This window comes from Chiloscyllium plagiosum, chromosome 37, assembly GCF_004010195.1.
Source record: "Chiloscyllium plagiosum isolate BGI_BamShark_2017 chromosome 37, ASM401019v2, whole genome shotgun sequence".
Classification (NCBI taxonomy): Eukaryota; Metazoa; Chordata; class Chondrichthyes; order Orectolobiformes; family Hemiscylliidae; genus Chiloscyllium; species Chiloscyllium plagiosum.
In genome coordinates this window covers 19,635,205-19,651,028 of record NC_057746.1, presented here as the reverse complement: position 1 = coordinate 19,651,028, position 15,824 = coordinate 19,635,205, and the positions used below count along the sequence as shown (strand labels likewise).

Below are 15,824 nucleotides of genomic sequence, written 5' to 3'. Positions count from 1 at the left end.
ATGGACTGTTCCACATATCTTACGAAGAGGCAGGCATAGCTGGGGCCCATGCGTGTGCCCATGGCTACTCCTTTCGTTTGGAGGAAGTGGGAGGATTGGAAAGAGAAGTTGTTCAGGGTGTGGATTGTTCCACATATCCTACGAAGAGGCAGGCATTGCTGGGGCCCATGTGGGTGCCCATGGCTACTCCTTTCGTTTGGAGGAAGTGGGAGGGTTGGAAAGAGAAGTTGTTCAGGGTGTGGATTGTTCCACATATCCTACGAAGAGGCAGTCATAGCTGGGGCCCATGCGGGTGCCCATGGCTACTCCTTTGGTTTGGAGGAAGTGGGAGGATTGGAAGGAGAAGTTGTTCAGGGTGAGGACCAGTTCAGTCAGTCGAAGGAGGGTGTCTGTGGAAGGGTACTGGTCGGTACGGCGGGAAAGAAAGAAGTGGAGGGCTTTGAGTCCTTCGTGATGGTGGATAGAGCTGTACAGGGGCTGTATGTCCATGGTGAAAATAAGGCGTTGGGGACCGGGGAAGGGAAAATCATGGAGCAGGTGGAGGGCATGGGTGGTGTCCCGAACGTAGGTGGGGAGTTCTTGGACTAAGGGGGACAGGACGGTGTCGAGGTATGCGGAGATGAGTTCGGTGGGGCAGGAGCAGGCGGAGACAATGGGTCGGCCGGGGCAGTCAGGTTTGTGGATTTTGGGCAGGAGGTAGAAGCGGGAGGTGCGGGGTTGTGGGGCTATGAGGTTGGAGGCGTGGATGGGAGATCCCCCGAGGTGATGAGGTTATGGACAGTCTGGAGAAGCTGGAGAAATCTACATTCATCCCTTGTGGTTGGAGGGTTCCTAGGCGGAAGATGAGGCGTTCTTCCTCCAGGCGTCGTGTGGCCAGGGTCTGGTGATGGAGGAGGCCAAGGACCTGCATGTCCTTGGTGGAGTGGGAGGGGGAGTTGAAGTGTTGAGCCACGGGGTGGTTGGGTTGGTTGGTGCAGGTGTCCCAGAGGTGTTCTCCGAAACATTCCGCAAGTAGGCGGCCTGTCTCCCCAATATAGAGGAGGCCACATCGGGTGCAGCGGATGCAGTAAATGATGTGTGTGGAGGTGCAGGTGAATTTGCGACTTGAATACAGTGTGTTTTGTTTTAAATCTGCAAGTGTGACCAATCGAGTTGAATATGGAATGCAACACCTTACACTTACCTGTAAAATAAGAAAACGTTCGGGGTCAGACTATCTGCTGAATAGTTTGAGCGGGTTTGGCCTGGTCTGTGGCAAAGTCACTTGGCATCTAATACAGGGCACAGCAGGAGACAGAGGCCTGCATAGACTGCAGTAGCTGCTCAGATCCAGTTGCAGGATGAACAAAGCACCTCCATACAGTGATTGAACTTGACATAAGAAGATATCAGGGAATAAAGACCTCAGTCACGTGAATAATTGGACAAACCTTCCTCAAAGCATGGGTGGTATTGATCAGAGTCGTGAGAGGTCCTCACAGAGCAAGTCAGGAGATACTTTCTTATAGTGACCCACCAAACTGACCTGGCAGGGAGATAAGGGGATATTTGTACAGGGACGGTTGTGAGGAAATGGAACGCATTAACCTTGAAGCAGTGAAACCATATACCACTGGGACTTAGATGTTGGCTGTGGGCGTGAAGAGGATTGGAAAGGATCCATTTTCAGACCAAATCCGCCCTTTCTTTCAAAGAGCCCACACACTGATGAGGTACCAAATGGTTTCCTTCTGAACGGTCAGATAAGGCCTAACATTAGACATTCTTCCAGCATTGCACAGCATCTGCTAAACAATCTTCAGTGTAAGAATACACATACAAATAACCCAGTTTAAGATGATCTGTTGGGCTTGCAACGTAGAATTGACGTCTACACAGAGTGCCATCCTTCGGAGAAAGAAACATGTCTGGGGGATTGTGCTTTTGACTTGAAGAGGAATGGTGCAAAAACGTCTCTACCCCCGCATTCTCCGTAGCTACGCCTCAACCAATCAGGTTTGACCTTTCAACCAATCAGCTCCCTTTACTCATGCAGTAGGACTGATAAGGGATGCCATTGGCCTAGTAGTATTATCGCTGGACTGTTAAATCCAGGTAATGTTCTGGGAGAATCTGTGCGCGGATCCCACCAAGGGAGATGGTGGAGTTTGAATTCAATAAATCTCTTGAGTTAAGACTCTAATGATGACGATCAGTCCATCAATGACTGTTTGGGGGAAAGCCCATCTGGTTCACTTATGTCCTTCAGGGAAGGAAACTGCCATCCTTACTTGGTCTGGTCTACACGTGACTCCAGACCCACAGTGATGAAGTTGACTCTGGGTAATTAGGCTTAGGCAATAACACCGTCATCCCATTAATCAATAAAAAAAGAGCTACTCCCATTGAAGTTTGGTATTCTTAAGTCCATAAGATGTAGAAGGTTCAGCCCATGGAGTCTGCTCTACCATTCGGGGCTGATCTGATAGTCTTCAACTCCACTTCTCAGCCTTTCCCCCATAGTTCTTGATTCCCTCACTGATCAAAGATCTGTCTATCCCAGTCTTGGGCATTTTTAATGACCCAGCCTCGACAGACCTCTGTGATAAAGCATCCCTCCGCGAGAAGGGATTTCCCCCTCACCTTTTAAATGTGTGACTCTTTGTTCTGAGGATATCCCGTCTGGTCCCAGGCATTCCCACAAAAAAGGAAACATCCTTACTGCAGCTAAAGTGTAACTTGCCCTAAAAATCAGTAAACCCAGATCTTAATCTTCTATAGTCCAATGGGTGCAGGTGCAACCCACTCAGCATCTCCGAATGAGACAGTCCCTGCTGTCAGCTTAGTGAAGCGTCTCTGCATTGCCTCCAGTGCCAGCATATCTTTCCTTAGATTGTGATCCCAAACAGGTATTCCAGCTGGAGTCTGACCCATTGTTACTCCCTAATCTTAACCTCCAATCCCTTTGAAATGCAGGAAAATGCCCCGTTTTGTTTTCACTGTGTGGTAGCTTTTTTCTGATTCATGGTTGATGACTGCCAACTGTTCCACAGCCTTCTGCATCCGTACTTAAAATTGCTATAAATCCTGTGTCTTATAGTTCTGCTCCACAACCACCTGATAAAGGAGCGGCCCTCCGAAAGCTGGTTCCTACAAAATGAACCTGTTGAGACTGTAACCTGGTGTTGTGTGATTTTTAACTTTGATTTATCGTTGCCACATTTACCTACGTACAGTGGGAAGATTATACCATACAAAGTGCTTCAGGGTGATAGAACAGAGCGAGGGATACAATGTTCCGGCTGCAGAGAGTGCATGCAGAGAGCGAGTTTGTTTGCCTAACATTCAGCACCATTCGCCGCTCCTCAGGTAGGGAAGCAGCCCATGTCTAAAGACCTGTTTGGATCAATAAGTGGTAAGTAACATTCATGATGGACAGGCAATGATCATCTCCAACACCAGAGAATCTAACCACAGCGCTTCGACATTCAATGGAAGTATTATCACTCTTTTTTTTCCCACTATCAATATCCTGGGCAGGGGTTACCATTAACCAGAAACTGAACTGGGACAAACGCTGTGTCTACAAGAGCAGGCCAGAGGCTGGGACTCCTTCAGCAAGTAACTCACCTCCTGACTCCCCAAAGCCTGTCCCACCATCCATAAGGCACAAGGTCAGGGGTATGATGGTATACCCCCCCCCATTTGCCTGGATGGGGGGGGCAGCCCCAACAACACTCAAGAAGCTTGACACCATCCAGGACAAAGCAGCCCCCACTTGATTGGCATCACATCCACAAGCATCCCACTCCCTCCCTCTCTGACAATCCATAGCAGCTGTGTGCATCATCTACAAGATGCCCCGCAGAAATTCACCAAGAATCCTTAGACAGTGCCTTCCAAACCCACAACAACAACTTCCCCCTAAGTTGAGGATAGGTCATTGGATATATCCAGACTGAGACAGCGGGATTTCTAATTAGTAAAGGGATCAAGGGTTATAGGGATGCAGCAGAAAAGGGGTGTTCAGGGTTAACAGGTCACATTGAAGGTGGTACAGACTTGATGGATCAAATGGCCTACTTCTATTCCTGTATCTCACAGTGTTATGGACAAGGACAACAAATATATGGGAACACCTGCATCTGCAAAGTTCCCCTCCAAGCCACTCACCATCCTGGGGTCCCAGTCCTGTAACTTCCTCCTGAACAGCATTGTGGGTCGACCTACATCACAGGGACTTTGCAGCGGTTCAAGATGGCAGCTCACCACCACCTTCTCAAGGGGCAACTAGGGACGGGCAGTAAACCCAGCCAGCGGTGCCACGTCGTATTCATGAATCAAAATGTAACTGCTTTCTGTTTCAGTTCCTTTAGTGGAGCACCGTGTGTTGGAGCTACTGTCTGTTTTGTTGCCACTTCCCGTTTCCCTGTATTACACCTCAAAAAGACACAAAACCTCTTCCTCGCAACTTGTTCCCTTTTCTCCGCTGTGGAAGTGGACTGGCCCATGTTATCTGCCAAGTCCATTGGAGAAACGGCCTCCTGGGTTCTAACACTACAGGCAATTTAGCACGGCCAATTCTCCTAACCTGCACATTTTTGGACTGGGGGAGGAAACCAGAGGAAACCCACGCAGACACAGTGAGAATGTGCAAACTCCACACAGCCAGTCACCTAAGGCGGGAATTGAACCCAGGTCTCTGGTGCTGTGAGGCAGCAGTGCTAACCACTGTGCCACCGTGCCGCCCACCTTCTCCAGATCTGCTTCAGAGACTTGCCTGTGAGTTTGCGGGCTGCCTTTTTGCATGCTTACCTCCAAATTAAATACAAATTCTGAACTTACACTAGAGAAGGACCAAAGTGTCTGAGGCTAGTTCATTTGGGCTGCTAATAGATTCCGGATATGGATCACCTCTGATGGGTAGAATGGTCTGTTATTGTATTACTTGTTGGTCAATACCAATAGTGTATATTGGTGGCTCAGTGGTTAGCATTGCAGCATCACGGAACCTGGGTTCGATTCCAACCTTGGGTAACTGCCTGTGTGGAGTTTTCATATTCTCCCCGTGTCTGCGTGGGTGTGCTCTGGTTTCCTCACACAGTCCAAAAATGTACGGGTTAGGGTGAATTAGCCATGGCTAAATTGTCCTGTCGTGCCCAGGGGGGGAATGCAGGGTTACAGGGATGGGGTGGGTCAGGCTGGGATGCTCTTTGGAGGGTTCGACTGGACTCGCTGGGCTGAATGGGCTGCTCCCACACTGTAGGGATTCTATGACCTAACCTTTGTAGCTTTTGGAAACGCGAGGCTGCGGATCTAGTTGAGAGATCAGTGGGGATCAATTGCTTTTGGTAACTCAGCCAAGCTCCCACCTGCCCCATGAAGGGAGAACTCACTTCTCGGTCAAAAAAACAGGCTCCATTTCCCTCTTCTCTCTGACCTCCCTTGGCTCATGTTCAAATGAGCAACGTTTTGATCCAATGCTTATACTCATTCAATTTCTGCTCAATGGTAAACCCCCAGGCCATTGGTAGTGAGGGATTCATTGAGGGTAATACCATTTAAAGTCAATGGGCCAATAGTTAGATCCTCGCTTGTTGAAGATAGTCATTGCCTGACACTTGTGCGCGGCGTAAATGGTCCTTGCCACATCTTCTTGCTTCATGTTTTCAAACATTGCTAAAGCCTCCTTCCTCCCTAACTCCGCAAACACCTCCAACCCCATAACCTTATCAAGATCTCCAACTCTGACCGCTGCAGTGTCCCACATTTGGTGACCCCCATGTTCTGCATCCTGCCACCCTCCCCCGGCCAAGTTCTGAAATTCCCTCCTCAAAGCTCACTGACTCCCTATCTGCTTTATCCAGGGAATTTTGATGGCTTAGTGGTATTATCGCCAGACTGTTAATCCAGAGACCCAGATCATGCTCTGGGGACCCGGGTTCAAATCCCAGCCATGGCAGATGGTGGGTTTTGAATTCAATAAAAATCTGGAATTAAGAATCTAATAATGACCACAAATCCATTGTCGATTGCTGGAAAAATCCATCTGGTTCACTCATGTCCTTCAGGGAAGGAAGCCTATACGTGGCTCCTGACCTAGTCTATGACTCCATAATCATCACTGAATGTGCCATAATCAACATCCTGGGGATGACAGTTAACCAGAAGCTGAACTGGACCAGCCATATAAGTACAGTAGTGGGTTCGAGACTGGGAACTTCACATGACAAGTCTGGATTCCAGAAAGCCTGTGCGCCATCTACAAGTGACGGGTGTGATTGAATACTTTCCCAGTTTCCGAGATGGGTGACACTCCAACATGTATGAAGCTGGGCACCATCTAGGACAAAGCACCCAGTTAACTGGCACCCCATCCACCACCGTCAACATTCACCCACTCTCAGGCACAGTGGCGGGTGCTCCAAAGTGCGCACAGTAACAGAAGCAAGGATTCTGTAACAAACCCTTTCCACACTCGCTACCAACTGCAAGGACAAGGGCAGCAGACGGAAAGGAATACCAGTCCCTACAATATCCTCTCCAAATCACACACCATACTAACTCTGAACCATTTTTTATCAGCCTGTTCAGGACGTGTTATTGCACAGCTCGGGAGTGGGTGGGACTTGAACCTGTGTAGGGGAACACTAACACTGTGCCTTGGAACTGGATCACTGTTCCTTCAGTGTCACTGGGTCAAAATCCTAAAACTCTCTCCCTAACAGCACTTTAAACATAGAACAGTACAGCACAGTACAGGCCCTTTAGCCCTCGATCTTGTGCTGACCTTTGATCCTACTCTCAGGTAAAACTAACCTACAGACCCTTCATCCATGAGCCTATCCAAGAGTCACTTAAATGTCCCTAATGTCTCTGACTCTACTACCACCGCTGACAGTACATTCCACACACCCACCACTCTCTGTGTAAAGGACCTACCTCTGACATCTCCCCTAAACCTTACTCCAGTCACCTTAAAATTACACCCCCTCGCGATCGCCATTTTCGCCCTGGGAAAAAGCCCCTGGCTATCCACTCTATCTATACCTCATCATCTTGTACACCTCTATCAAGTCACCTCTTCGCTGCAATGAGAAAACATCCTTCTTTATACTCGCGATCACCATTTTCGCCCTGGGAAAAAGCCCCTGGCTATCCACTCTATCTATGCCTCATCATCTTGTACACCTCTATCAAGTCACCTCTCATCCTCCTTCGCTGCAATGAGAAAACATCCTTCTTTATATCAAACTTTGGCTCTATCCACATCACATTGTAGAATTATAGAGTCCCTGAACTGGAGAATCAGGCCATTTGGCCAATCAAGTCCACACCAACCCTCTGTAGACTATCCCACCCAGACCCATCCTCCTACCGAATCCCTGCATTTCCCATGGGTAAATTACGCATCCCTGGACACTGTGGGAAATTTCCTAAGGCCAGTCCACCTAACCTGCACATCCCTGGACACCGTACGCAATTTTCCAAGGCCAGTCCACCTAACCTGCACATCCCTGGACACCGTACGCAGTTTTCCAAGGTCAGTCCACCTAAACTGCACATCCCAGGACACTGTGAGCAATTTCCCAAGGCCAGTCCACCTAAACTGAACATCTCTAGACACTGTGAGCAATTTCCAAAGGCCAGTCCACCTAACCTGCACATCCCTGGACACTGTGGGCAATTTCCCAAGGCCAGTCCACCTAAACTGAACATCTCTAGACACTGTGGGCAATTTCCCCAGGCCAGTCCACCTAACCTGCACATCCCTGGATACTGTGGGCAATTTCCTAAGGCTAGTCCACCGAAACTGCACATCCCTGGACACTGTGGGCAATTTTCCAAGGCCAGTCCACCTAACCTGCACATCCCTGGATACTGTGGGCAATTTCCTAAGGCTAGTCCACCGAAACTGCACATCCCAGGACACTGTGAGCAATTTCCCAAGGCCGGTCCACCCTAACCTGCACATCCCTGGACACCGTGCACAATTTTCCAAGGCCAGTCCACCTAAACTGCACATCCCTGGACCCCGTGGGCAATTTCCCAAGGCCAGTCCACCTAACCTGCACATCCCTGGACACTGTGAGCAATTTTCCAAGGCCAGTCCACCTAACCTGCACATCCCTGGACACTGTGAGCAATTTCCCAAGGTCAGTCCACCTAAACTGCACATCCCTGGACACTGTGAGCAATTTCCCAAGGTCAGTCCACCTAACCTGCACATCCCGGGACACGGTGGGCAATTTCCCCAGGCCAGTCCACCTAACCTGCACATCCCTGGACACCGTGCGCAATTTCCCAAGGCCAGTCCACCTAACCTGCACATCCCAGGACACTGTGAGCAATTTCCCAAGGCCAGTCCACCTAACCTGCACATCCCAGGACACCGTACGCAGTTTTCCAAGGCAAGTCCACCCTAACCTGCACATCCCTGGACACCGTGCGCAATTTTCCAAGGCCAGTCCACCTAAACTGCACATCCCTGGACCCCGTGGGCAATTTCCCAAGGCCAGTCCACCTAACCTGCACATCCCAGGACACTGTGAGCAATTTCCCAAGGCCAGTCCACCTAACCTGCACATCCCAGGACACTGTGAGCAATTTCCCAAGGCCAGTCCACCCTAACCTGTACATCCCTGGACAATTTCCCATGGCCAATGACTGCAGCAGTTCAAGAAGGCAGTTCACCACCATCTTGTCCAGGTTAATTCCGGTGATGGGCTACAAATACTGGCCGACGTTTAGTGAAAAAATAAAAAAACAAATTTGGCCATTGAACCCATGTGACCTGGTCTCAGGTCAGTCTGGTAAATCTGCATTGGCTCACTATCTCAGTTCAGCATCCTCTCCTGCAGGGGGCATCATGCTGCAGAGGGCCGTTAAAGGTCACCAGGGATAAATCTAATTCTATTCTTCTGACTGCAGAGAGATGAATACAGTCATTGGGATTTAAATTAAAGGTCAGGCACTTGTATGAAGGAAACATCAGAAGACAAAAGAAGGTGTCTCCCGGTTGGAAAATCAGCTTTGAAAAACACGATGGCACATCAATAATTTATCACAGCATAAAACTGCAAATTAAAGACATTTTAAACTGTGAAGAGAGGTGCAATTAACTAGCGTTGTTTTACAAATCCAAGATAATTATCAGATAATGATCAGATCATCTCTGATGTTCCTTTCATGAGCAAAACATCATTCGAGATAACAGCAGTTACACTAATACCTTCAGATTTATCACTCCATGTCGAGAGCCATTGAGTCACGGGGCACAGGGACAGACCCACCAGTCCATCATCCCAAACCATACTAGTCCCACCTGCCTGCTCCTGGCCTATATCTCTCCAAACCTTTCCTATTCATGTGTCTTTCCAAATGGCTTTCAAATGTTGTGACTGTACCCACATCCACCACTTTCATAAGGAAGTTCGCTCCATACACGAACCACCCTCTATGTAAAAAGGTTGCCCCCATGTCTTTCCTCTCAACTTAAAAATGCAGCCCCTGATTTTGAAATTCCCCCTTCCTAGGGAAAAGGGACCCACCGTTAACCCTATCTATACCCCTCATAATTGTATGAACTTCTATGAGGTCAACCTCCCACATTCCAGTGAAAATAATCCCAGTCCGTCCAGCCTCTCCTTATAACTCAAATGTTCCATACTCAGCAACAGCCCGATAAGCCTTTTCCGAACCCTCTCCAGCTTAATAATATCCTTCCTGTAACGGGGCTACCAGAACTGGACACAGTATTCCAGAGGATGCCCAGGAGACAAGCTCTCACATCAGCTCGCATCCAAATCTTTTCCACAAACTCACAGAGCAAGAAAAAAAAACAGATCAGATCGAGACTGGAGCAGAATCTAAACCTTTCATTCCAGCCATTTCTTGTCCTTATTCGTCACAATCACTGACTGAGAAGGGAGAGCCGTTTCTGGGCACAGAACTGAAACAGATCCACCAGATTTCTGAAGCTAGAGGAGGTTACAACCCCTACGCTGGCTCCTGTGTCTTGGTGTCTTGGATTCCTGACGAAGGGCTTAGGCCCGAAACGTCGATTCTCCTGCTCCTCGGATGCTGCCTGACCTGCTGCGCTTTTCCAGCACCGCTCTGATCTTGACTCTGATTCTCCAGCATCTGCAGCACCCACCTTCACCCTGTGTCTCGGTTAGTCTTGCCCTCTTTACCGTCGGACATGATCGCCCCATTTCGCTGGGCAGGATCAGGAGAGCAGTCTGCAGACCCACATCACAGCCCAGTTCGCTAAACTGCACCAGATTCTCACTGAGAAAGGGCACTGTTTACTCAGAGAGCTCAGGGGAGAGGAGGACTCTAGATAACAGGGATTCAAGAGATTCTGGAGAATTTTACATACCATTGAGGATGACCTTTCAAGAAACAGATGGAACAACAGGGTGTGATGAGTTTGCTGAAGGTGTGAATTATATCACCAACCAGACACAAAATGTCAGACTAGAGAATTGAAACAGCTATTGTATACGCTGGAAGCACTGAAACTGACTCAAAATGAATGCTTTATTTTCCTCGGATATGCATCATAGATGAAATGATTCCCTGAACTAAACCGAAGAACTGCAGATGCGAGAGGTTTGAACTAAAGAAAAACAGAAATTGCAGGAGAAACTTAGCAGGTTTAGCAGCATCTGTTAACGGAGTTAACATTCTGAGTTTAGTCACCCTTCTTCAGACTGTGTCCCTGTGACGTCTGGAGTCATGTGTTCATTCTGGGTGTAGTTCGAGCCTGTCTAGCTTGAAGCATGTTGCTCCGTAACCTTACCAGCAAAGTGCAGCTTCATGAGAAATATTGTTTCACAGCAGCTGAGGAAACCGGCAGGAGCTGGTGTGAAGAACCCAGATTAGAACATGACCCAACAGCAAAGTGTGATGGCATTTCTGGAGTCTCTGTGTGGTTTGCATCAATGGGACAGAAAGTGAGATGTTCATGGTAAGCAACACTGATTGGCATGCACGCACACACACACAGACACAGACACACACACCCGCGCACACACACACCTGCGTACACACACGCACAGACACAGACACACAAAACTAGAGGGCATAGGTTTAAGGTGAGAGGGGAAAGATATAAAAGAGACCTAAGGGGCAACTTTTTCACGCAGAGGGTGGTGTGTGTATGGAATGAGCTGCCAGAGGGTGTGGTGGAGGCTGGTACAATTACAGCACTTAAAAGGCATCTGGATGGGGACATGAATAGGAAGGGTTTAGAGGGATATGGGCCAAGTGCTGGCAAATGGGACTAGAATTGGTTGGGATATCTGGTCGGCATGTACGCGTTGGACCGAAGGGTCTGTTTCCATGCTGTGCGTCTCTATGTCATTGACTGCGTGGCACCAGCATCATTGTCACTTAGCCTATGTCTGGATATTGTCCGAGTCTTACTATATTTGGATACGGAATTCTTCGGTATCTGAGGGGTCATGAGTGGTGCTGAACACCGTGCAATCATCCGCAAAACATCCCCACTTATGACCTTATGATGAAACATCATTGATGAAGCAGCACTACCCTGAGACGTCCTGGAGCTGAGATGACTCACCCTCCAACAACCATGGCCGACTTCCTATGTGACAGCCATGACTCCAACCAGCCCCCGGAGACTTTGCCCCCACAGTACCCACTGATTGCCGTTTGGCTAGGGGTCTTCACTGTGACTTTTGGTTAAATGCAGCGTTGATGTCAGGGGCTGTCACTCTCACCTTCCCTCTGTCTGTCAACGTTAGAAGCAAGGCTCTAATGATGTCAGGAGCTGGCACAATACAACCCCTGTATTGGTGGGCAGCTTATTACCTTGCAACCATCGCTTTGTAGCACTGTGTGTGACCCTTCTGTCGCTGTACAGAAGATCAGGAGTAGGCTGACAGGACACTAATTGGCCGGGTTGGGTTTGCCCTATTTTTGTGTACAGGTTATGCTTTCTCACATTGCCAGGCAGATGCCAGTGTATTGCAACTTGGCTAGGGGCACGGTTAATACACGTTTTCAGCACTATTGCCAGAATGTTGTCAGTGCTGTCCCACTGGCAGTGGGTGTAACCCACTGGGAATCAAATCCTGCTATTCTGGGCAAAACCTAAAAAAGATTCCCTAAGTTACCCTATCCTTTGACCGAAAGAACAGACCAGGTTTGTACATTTAACAAAACTTGTTATTACAAATTTTAGCTATAGGCAAACGATTATGAACCCTATAACTCTGTCGGTCAATACTTGAGTCTAGATTAGAGTGGTGCTGGAAAAGCACAGCAGGTCAGGCAGCATCCGAGGAGCAGGAAAATCCATGTTTTGGGCTGTCATTCCTCACGAAGGATTTTCCTGCTCCTCAGGATGTTGCCTGACCTGCTGTGCTTTTCCAGCACCACACTAATCTAGACTCTGATCTCCAGCACCTGCAGTCCTCACTTTCGCCTGGTCAAGACTTGAGCCCACTTCTAAAACTGTCCATAAACATTTACATACACACAACAATGAAAAGAAAAACATGGCTGCTGTGGCTTGCAGGGGGAAAAGCAGGAACTGGGAAACAGGTTGCTAGGACCAGGCTCGACAGTCTGGTGCGTCAGCCAATGATGCACAATATGAGGAACAGACACTGCCGTCAGGTAAAACAATGCGTAGTGGGTAACCTGCAAGCACAGCGAATTGACAGATCTATCACTTTTCCTTCGTGGTAGATAATCAGAGATTGCTGGAGAAACTCAGCAGGTCTGTGGAGGAAGAAGCAGAGTTAACGTTGCACGTCCTGTGACCCTTGATGTTGGCTGAGGGATACGTTTTGGCCATGACGAGAGAGAGAACTTTTCTGCTGTTCTTCTTCACAGCTGTGACCTTGGGTCTTTCTCTCTGATGCAGAAGGGAGGACGGGGTAACTAGAGAGTGACACCTCTGACAATGGAACAGTCCTTTCATTCTGCATTAGACTGTGCTCTCCCTCTGGAGCTGGGCTTCGCAACCATCATCCTCTGACTCCGAGAGTGATGCCACTGATCTCGCCACCTCACAAGGGATGTTGCCAGGGTTGGAGGGTTTGAGCTATACGGAGAAGTTGAACAGGCTGGGGCTGTTTTCCCTGGAGCCTCAGAGGCTGAGGGGTGACCTTATAAAATCATGAGGGGCATGGATAGGGTAAATAGACAAGTCTTTTCGCTGGGGTGGGGGAGTCCAGAACTAGGTTTAGGGTGAGTGGGGAAAGATATAAAAGAGACCTAAGGGGCAACTTTTTCACACAGAGGGTGGTACGTGTATGGAATGAGCTGCCAGAGGATGTGGTGGAGGCTGGTACAATTACAGCATTTAAAAGGCATTTGGATGGGCATATGAATAGGATATGGGTTTGGAGGGATATGGGCCAAGTGCTGGCAAATGGGAGTAGATTAGGTTGGGATATCTGGTCGGCATGGACGGGTTGGACCGAAGGGTCTGTTTCCGTGCTCTACATCTCTATGACTCTATGACAGGAAAGCCTTTTCCATCCTCCACCGTCATGTTTCAGGCATGTGAAAGCCAGGACTTTTCAAGAGCGCTATGTTACTCAGCTTACAATCCAGAGGCTGGTGCTGAGCTAATTGGTGTATAACTGTAGCAATAACAACACAGCAACATGATAGAGTATATAGAAGCATTTTATTATAAAGAAGTCCTTTCTAATTACAGTGGGCGTCGTGTTAAAGTCATCCATGCAACTTGAGATGCCAAATCCTAATTGACTTGTGCAGCGTACATTGTAGAATGGTCATCATCCCACTTTTCCAATATAACAGAACAATACCGGACTAAGCCACTATGACAGTCTAGAGTAGCAGTTTGTACAATATGACATAGCAGTCAAGAAGCAAGTATGACTCTTCTGTAACGATACAGTGAGGACAGCCCGAACATTCTAAAAGAAAATAGGTACTCACTCTGTCAGAATGGGATTGAGTTGCCATCGGAATGGGACAAGGGCGCCGCGTGGGTCACGAGAGCAAACAGGAGCAACAGAACGGTGAGAGGTCATACCCTTTGTTCAATAGACCAGAGGGCTGATGCCAGAATCGATTGGGAGACGGCATTTGGCAGTCACTCTCCCACAGCCTGATATTCCGCGCTCTTGAAGTCAACGCGAGTGAACGCCAGACCGACCGCACAATGGGTGGTATCGCCTATTTCTGGGCCCCGGCTCAGATTCCAATTTCCGTCCCTCTCTCTCTCTCTCGAGCGGTTTGGGTAACATCTCCCACTGTTCGGCTGGCCGTACCGAACTTGAAACGTCGTCCAATAAACCGGAGAGAGGATACCGAAGATCTTCGCCTTGCGCTCGAGTTCCCATTGCTTGCCAGCGCTTTGGCCAATCAGCAACCTTTTCCTCCAGGACTATAAATTGTTCTGATCGGCTTAACTTTGGCATTTTTGTGTTTGATTGGATGAATGCGAGATGGAAAGCTCCTGCAACATGTCCCTTTCCGCCTGGTATTAGCAATGGGCTCGGACCACACGCAAACATCTTCATTAGCTGGTGCTACCTCGGACTTGGCCACATTTTACATCAGGCCCTTGAATAAGATCCGTCAGAGCTGGCAGAGCGCTGGAAGACTTGGCATTGGTAAGTGCTTTACCAAGGACCCTGCACCAACTGTGAGACCGTGAACTGTGCTGATTACAAGTCTTGAATTATTGTAACTCCTACAGAGGTGGGGGTGGGTGTAGTGGACTATAATAAATCCCTTCCTCTGCTTTCCTCCTGTCCTAGTGAACTCGTTACCTATATTCTGTTCTGAAGACTGATTAGGGTGACGGCTGATATACATTCTAAATTACAACTTGTCCATGTAGTATTTTAACAGCAAACTGTTGCAAATCCCCTCTCTGTCCCCACCCGGGTTTGAAGAGAGAAGTTGAAACTGGCCCTCACTCGCTTCTAATTCAACACGGATCGTTAAAACTCAACAGAGTTTGGACTCTCTGCGGCTTTGGGACGTGTCTTTGAAACTGTGGCCGGGGAATACGTACATCCTTTCCCAAAAACCTCCCCTGGCTCTGACATGAACTATTTACCGGGTATCCCCTGGGGAACCTTTGCTATTGGATGGTGGCTGGGGAGCACGGATCTCGATAAACGAGGGTGGACAGTAAGTTTCCCCGATGGATTTATAAGATTGTGGACATGGCGAGATATTCTTCTGCTCGACGAGGGCTCGTCACAGCGTGACACAGTGAAAAACTGTGCCCTTTTCAAAACAAACGTGGGAGCATTTTAAAAACAGTACGGTGCGCTCTGGAATAAAAAAAATCAAACCTGCCAAACCATTCACGATTGGGATCGGTCCTTGAAAGTGGAGTTGCAGATAGATAGGATAGTGAAGAAGGCGTCATATATGCTTTTCTTTATTGGTCAGAGTATTGATACAGGAGTTGGGAGGGTCATATTGCGGCTGTACAGGACATTGGTTAGACCACTTTTGGAATACGTTGTGCAATTCTGGTCTCCTTCCTATCGGAAGGATGTTGTGAAACTTGAAAGGGGTTGGAAAAGATTTACAAGGATGTTACCAGAGTTGGAGGGTTTGAGCTACAGGGAGAGGCTGAACAGGCTGGGGCTGTTTTCCCTGGAGCGTCGGAGGCTGAGGGGTGACCTTATAGAGGTTTACAAAATCATGAGGGGCAGGGATAGGATAAATAGGCAAAGTATTTTCCTTGGGGTGGGGGAGTCCAGAACTAGAGGGCATAGGTTTAGGGTGAGAGGGGAAAGATATAAAAGAGACCTAAGGGGCAACCTTTTCACACAGAGGGTGGTACGTGTATGGAATGAGCTGCCAGAGGA

The 15,824-nt window shown here is 48.4% G+C and overlaps 1 protein-coding gene across 1 annotated transcript in view; it reads left to right on the top strand.

The window, feature by feature from the left end:
- Nucleotides 1-10,325, top strand: part of LOC122541254 (nuclear factor 7, brain-like) — a 27,691-nt gene extending 17,366 nt beyond the window's left edge. The window contains exon 3 of the mRNA XM_043677872.1: nucleotides 10,206-10,325. Within this exon, the coding sequence (XP_043533807.1) occupies nucleotides 10,206-10,325 (120 nt within the window). The remainder of the gene's footprint in view (nucleotides 1-10,205) is intronic.
- The last annotated feature ends 5,499 nt before the right edge of the window (nucleotides 10,326-15,824 follow it).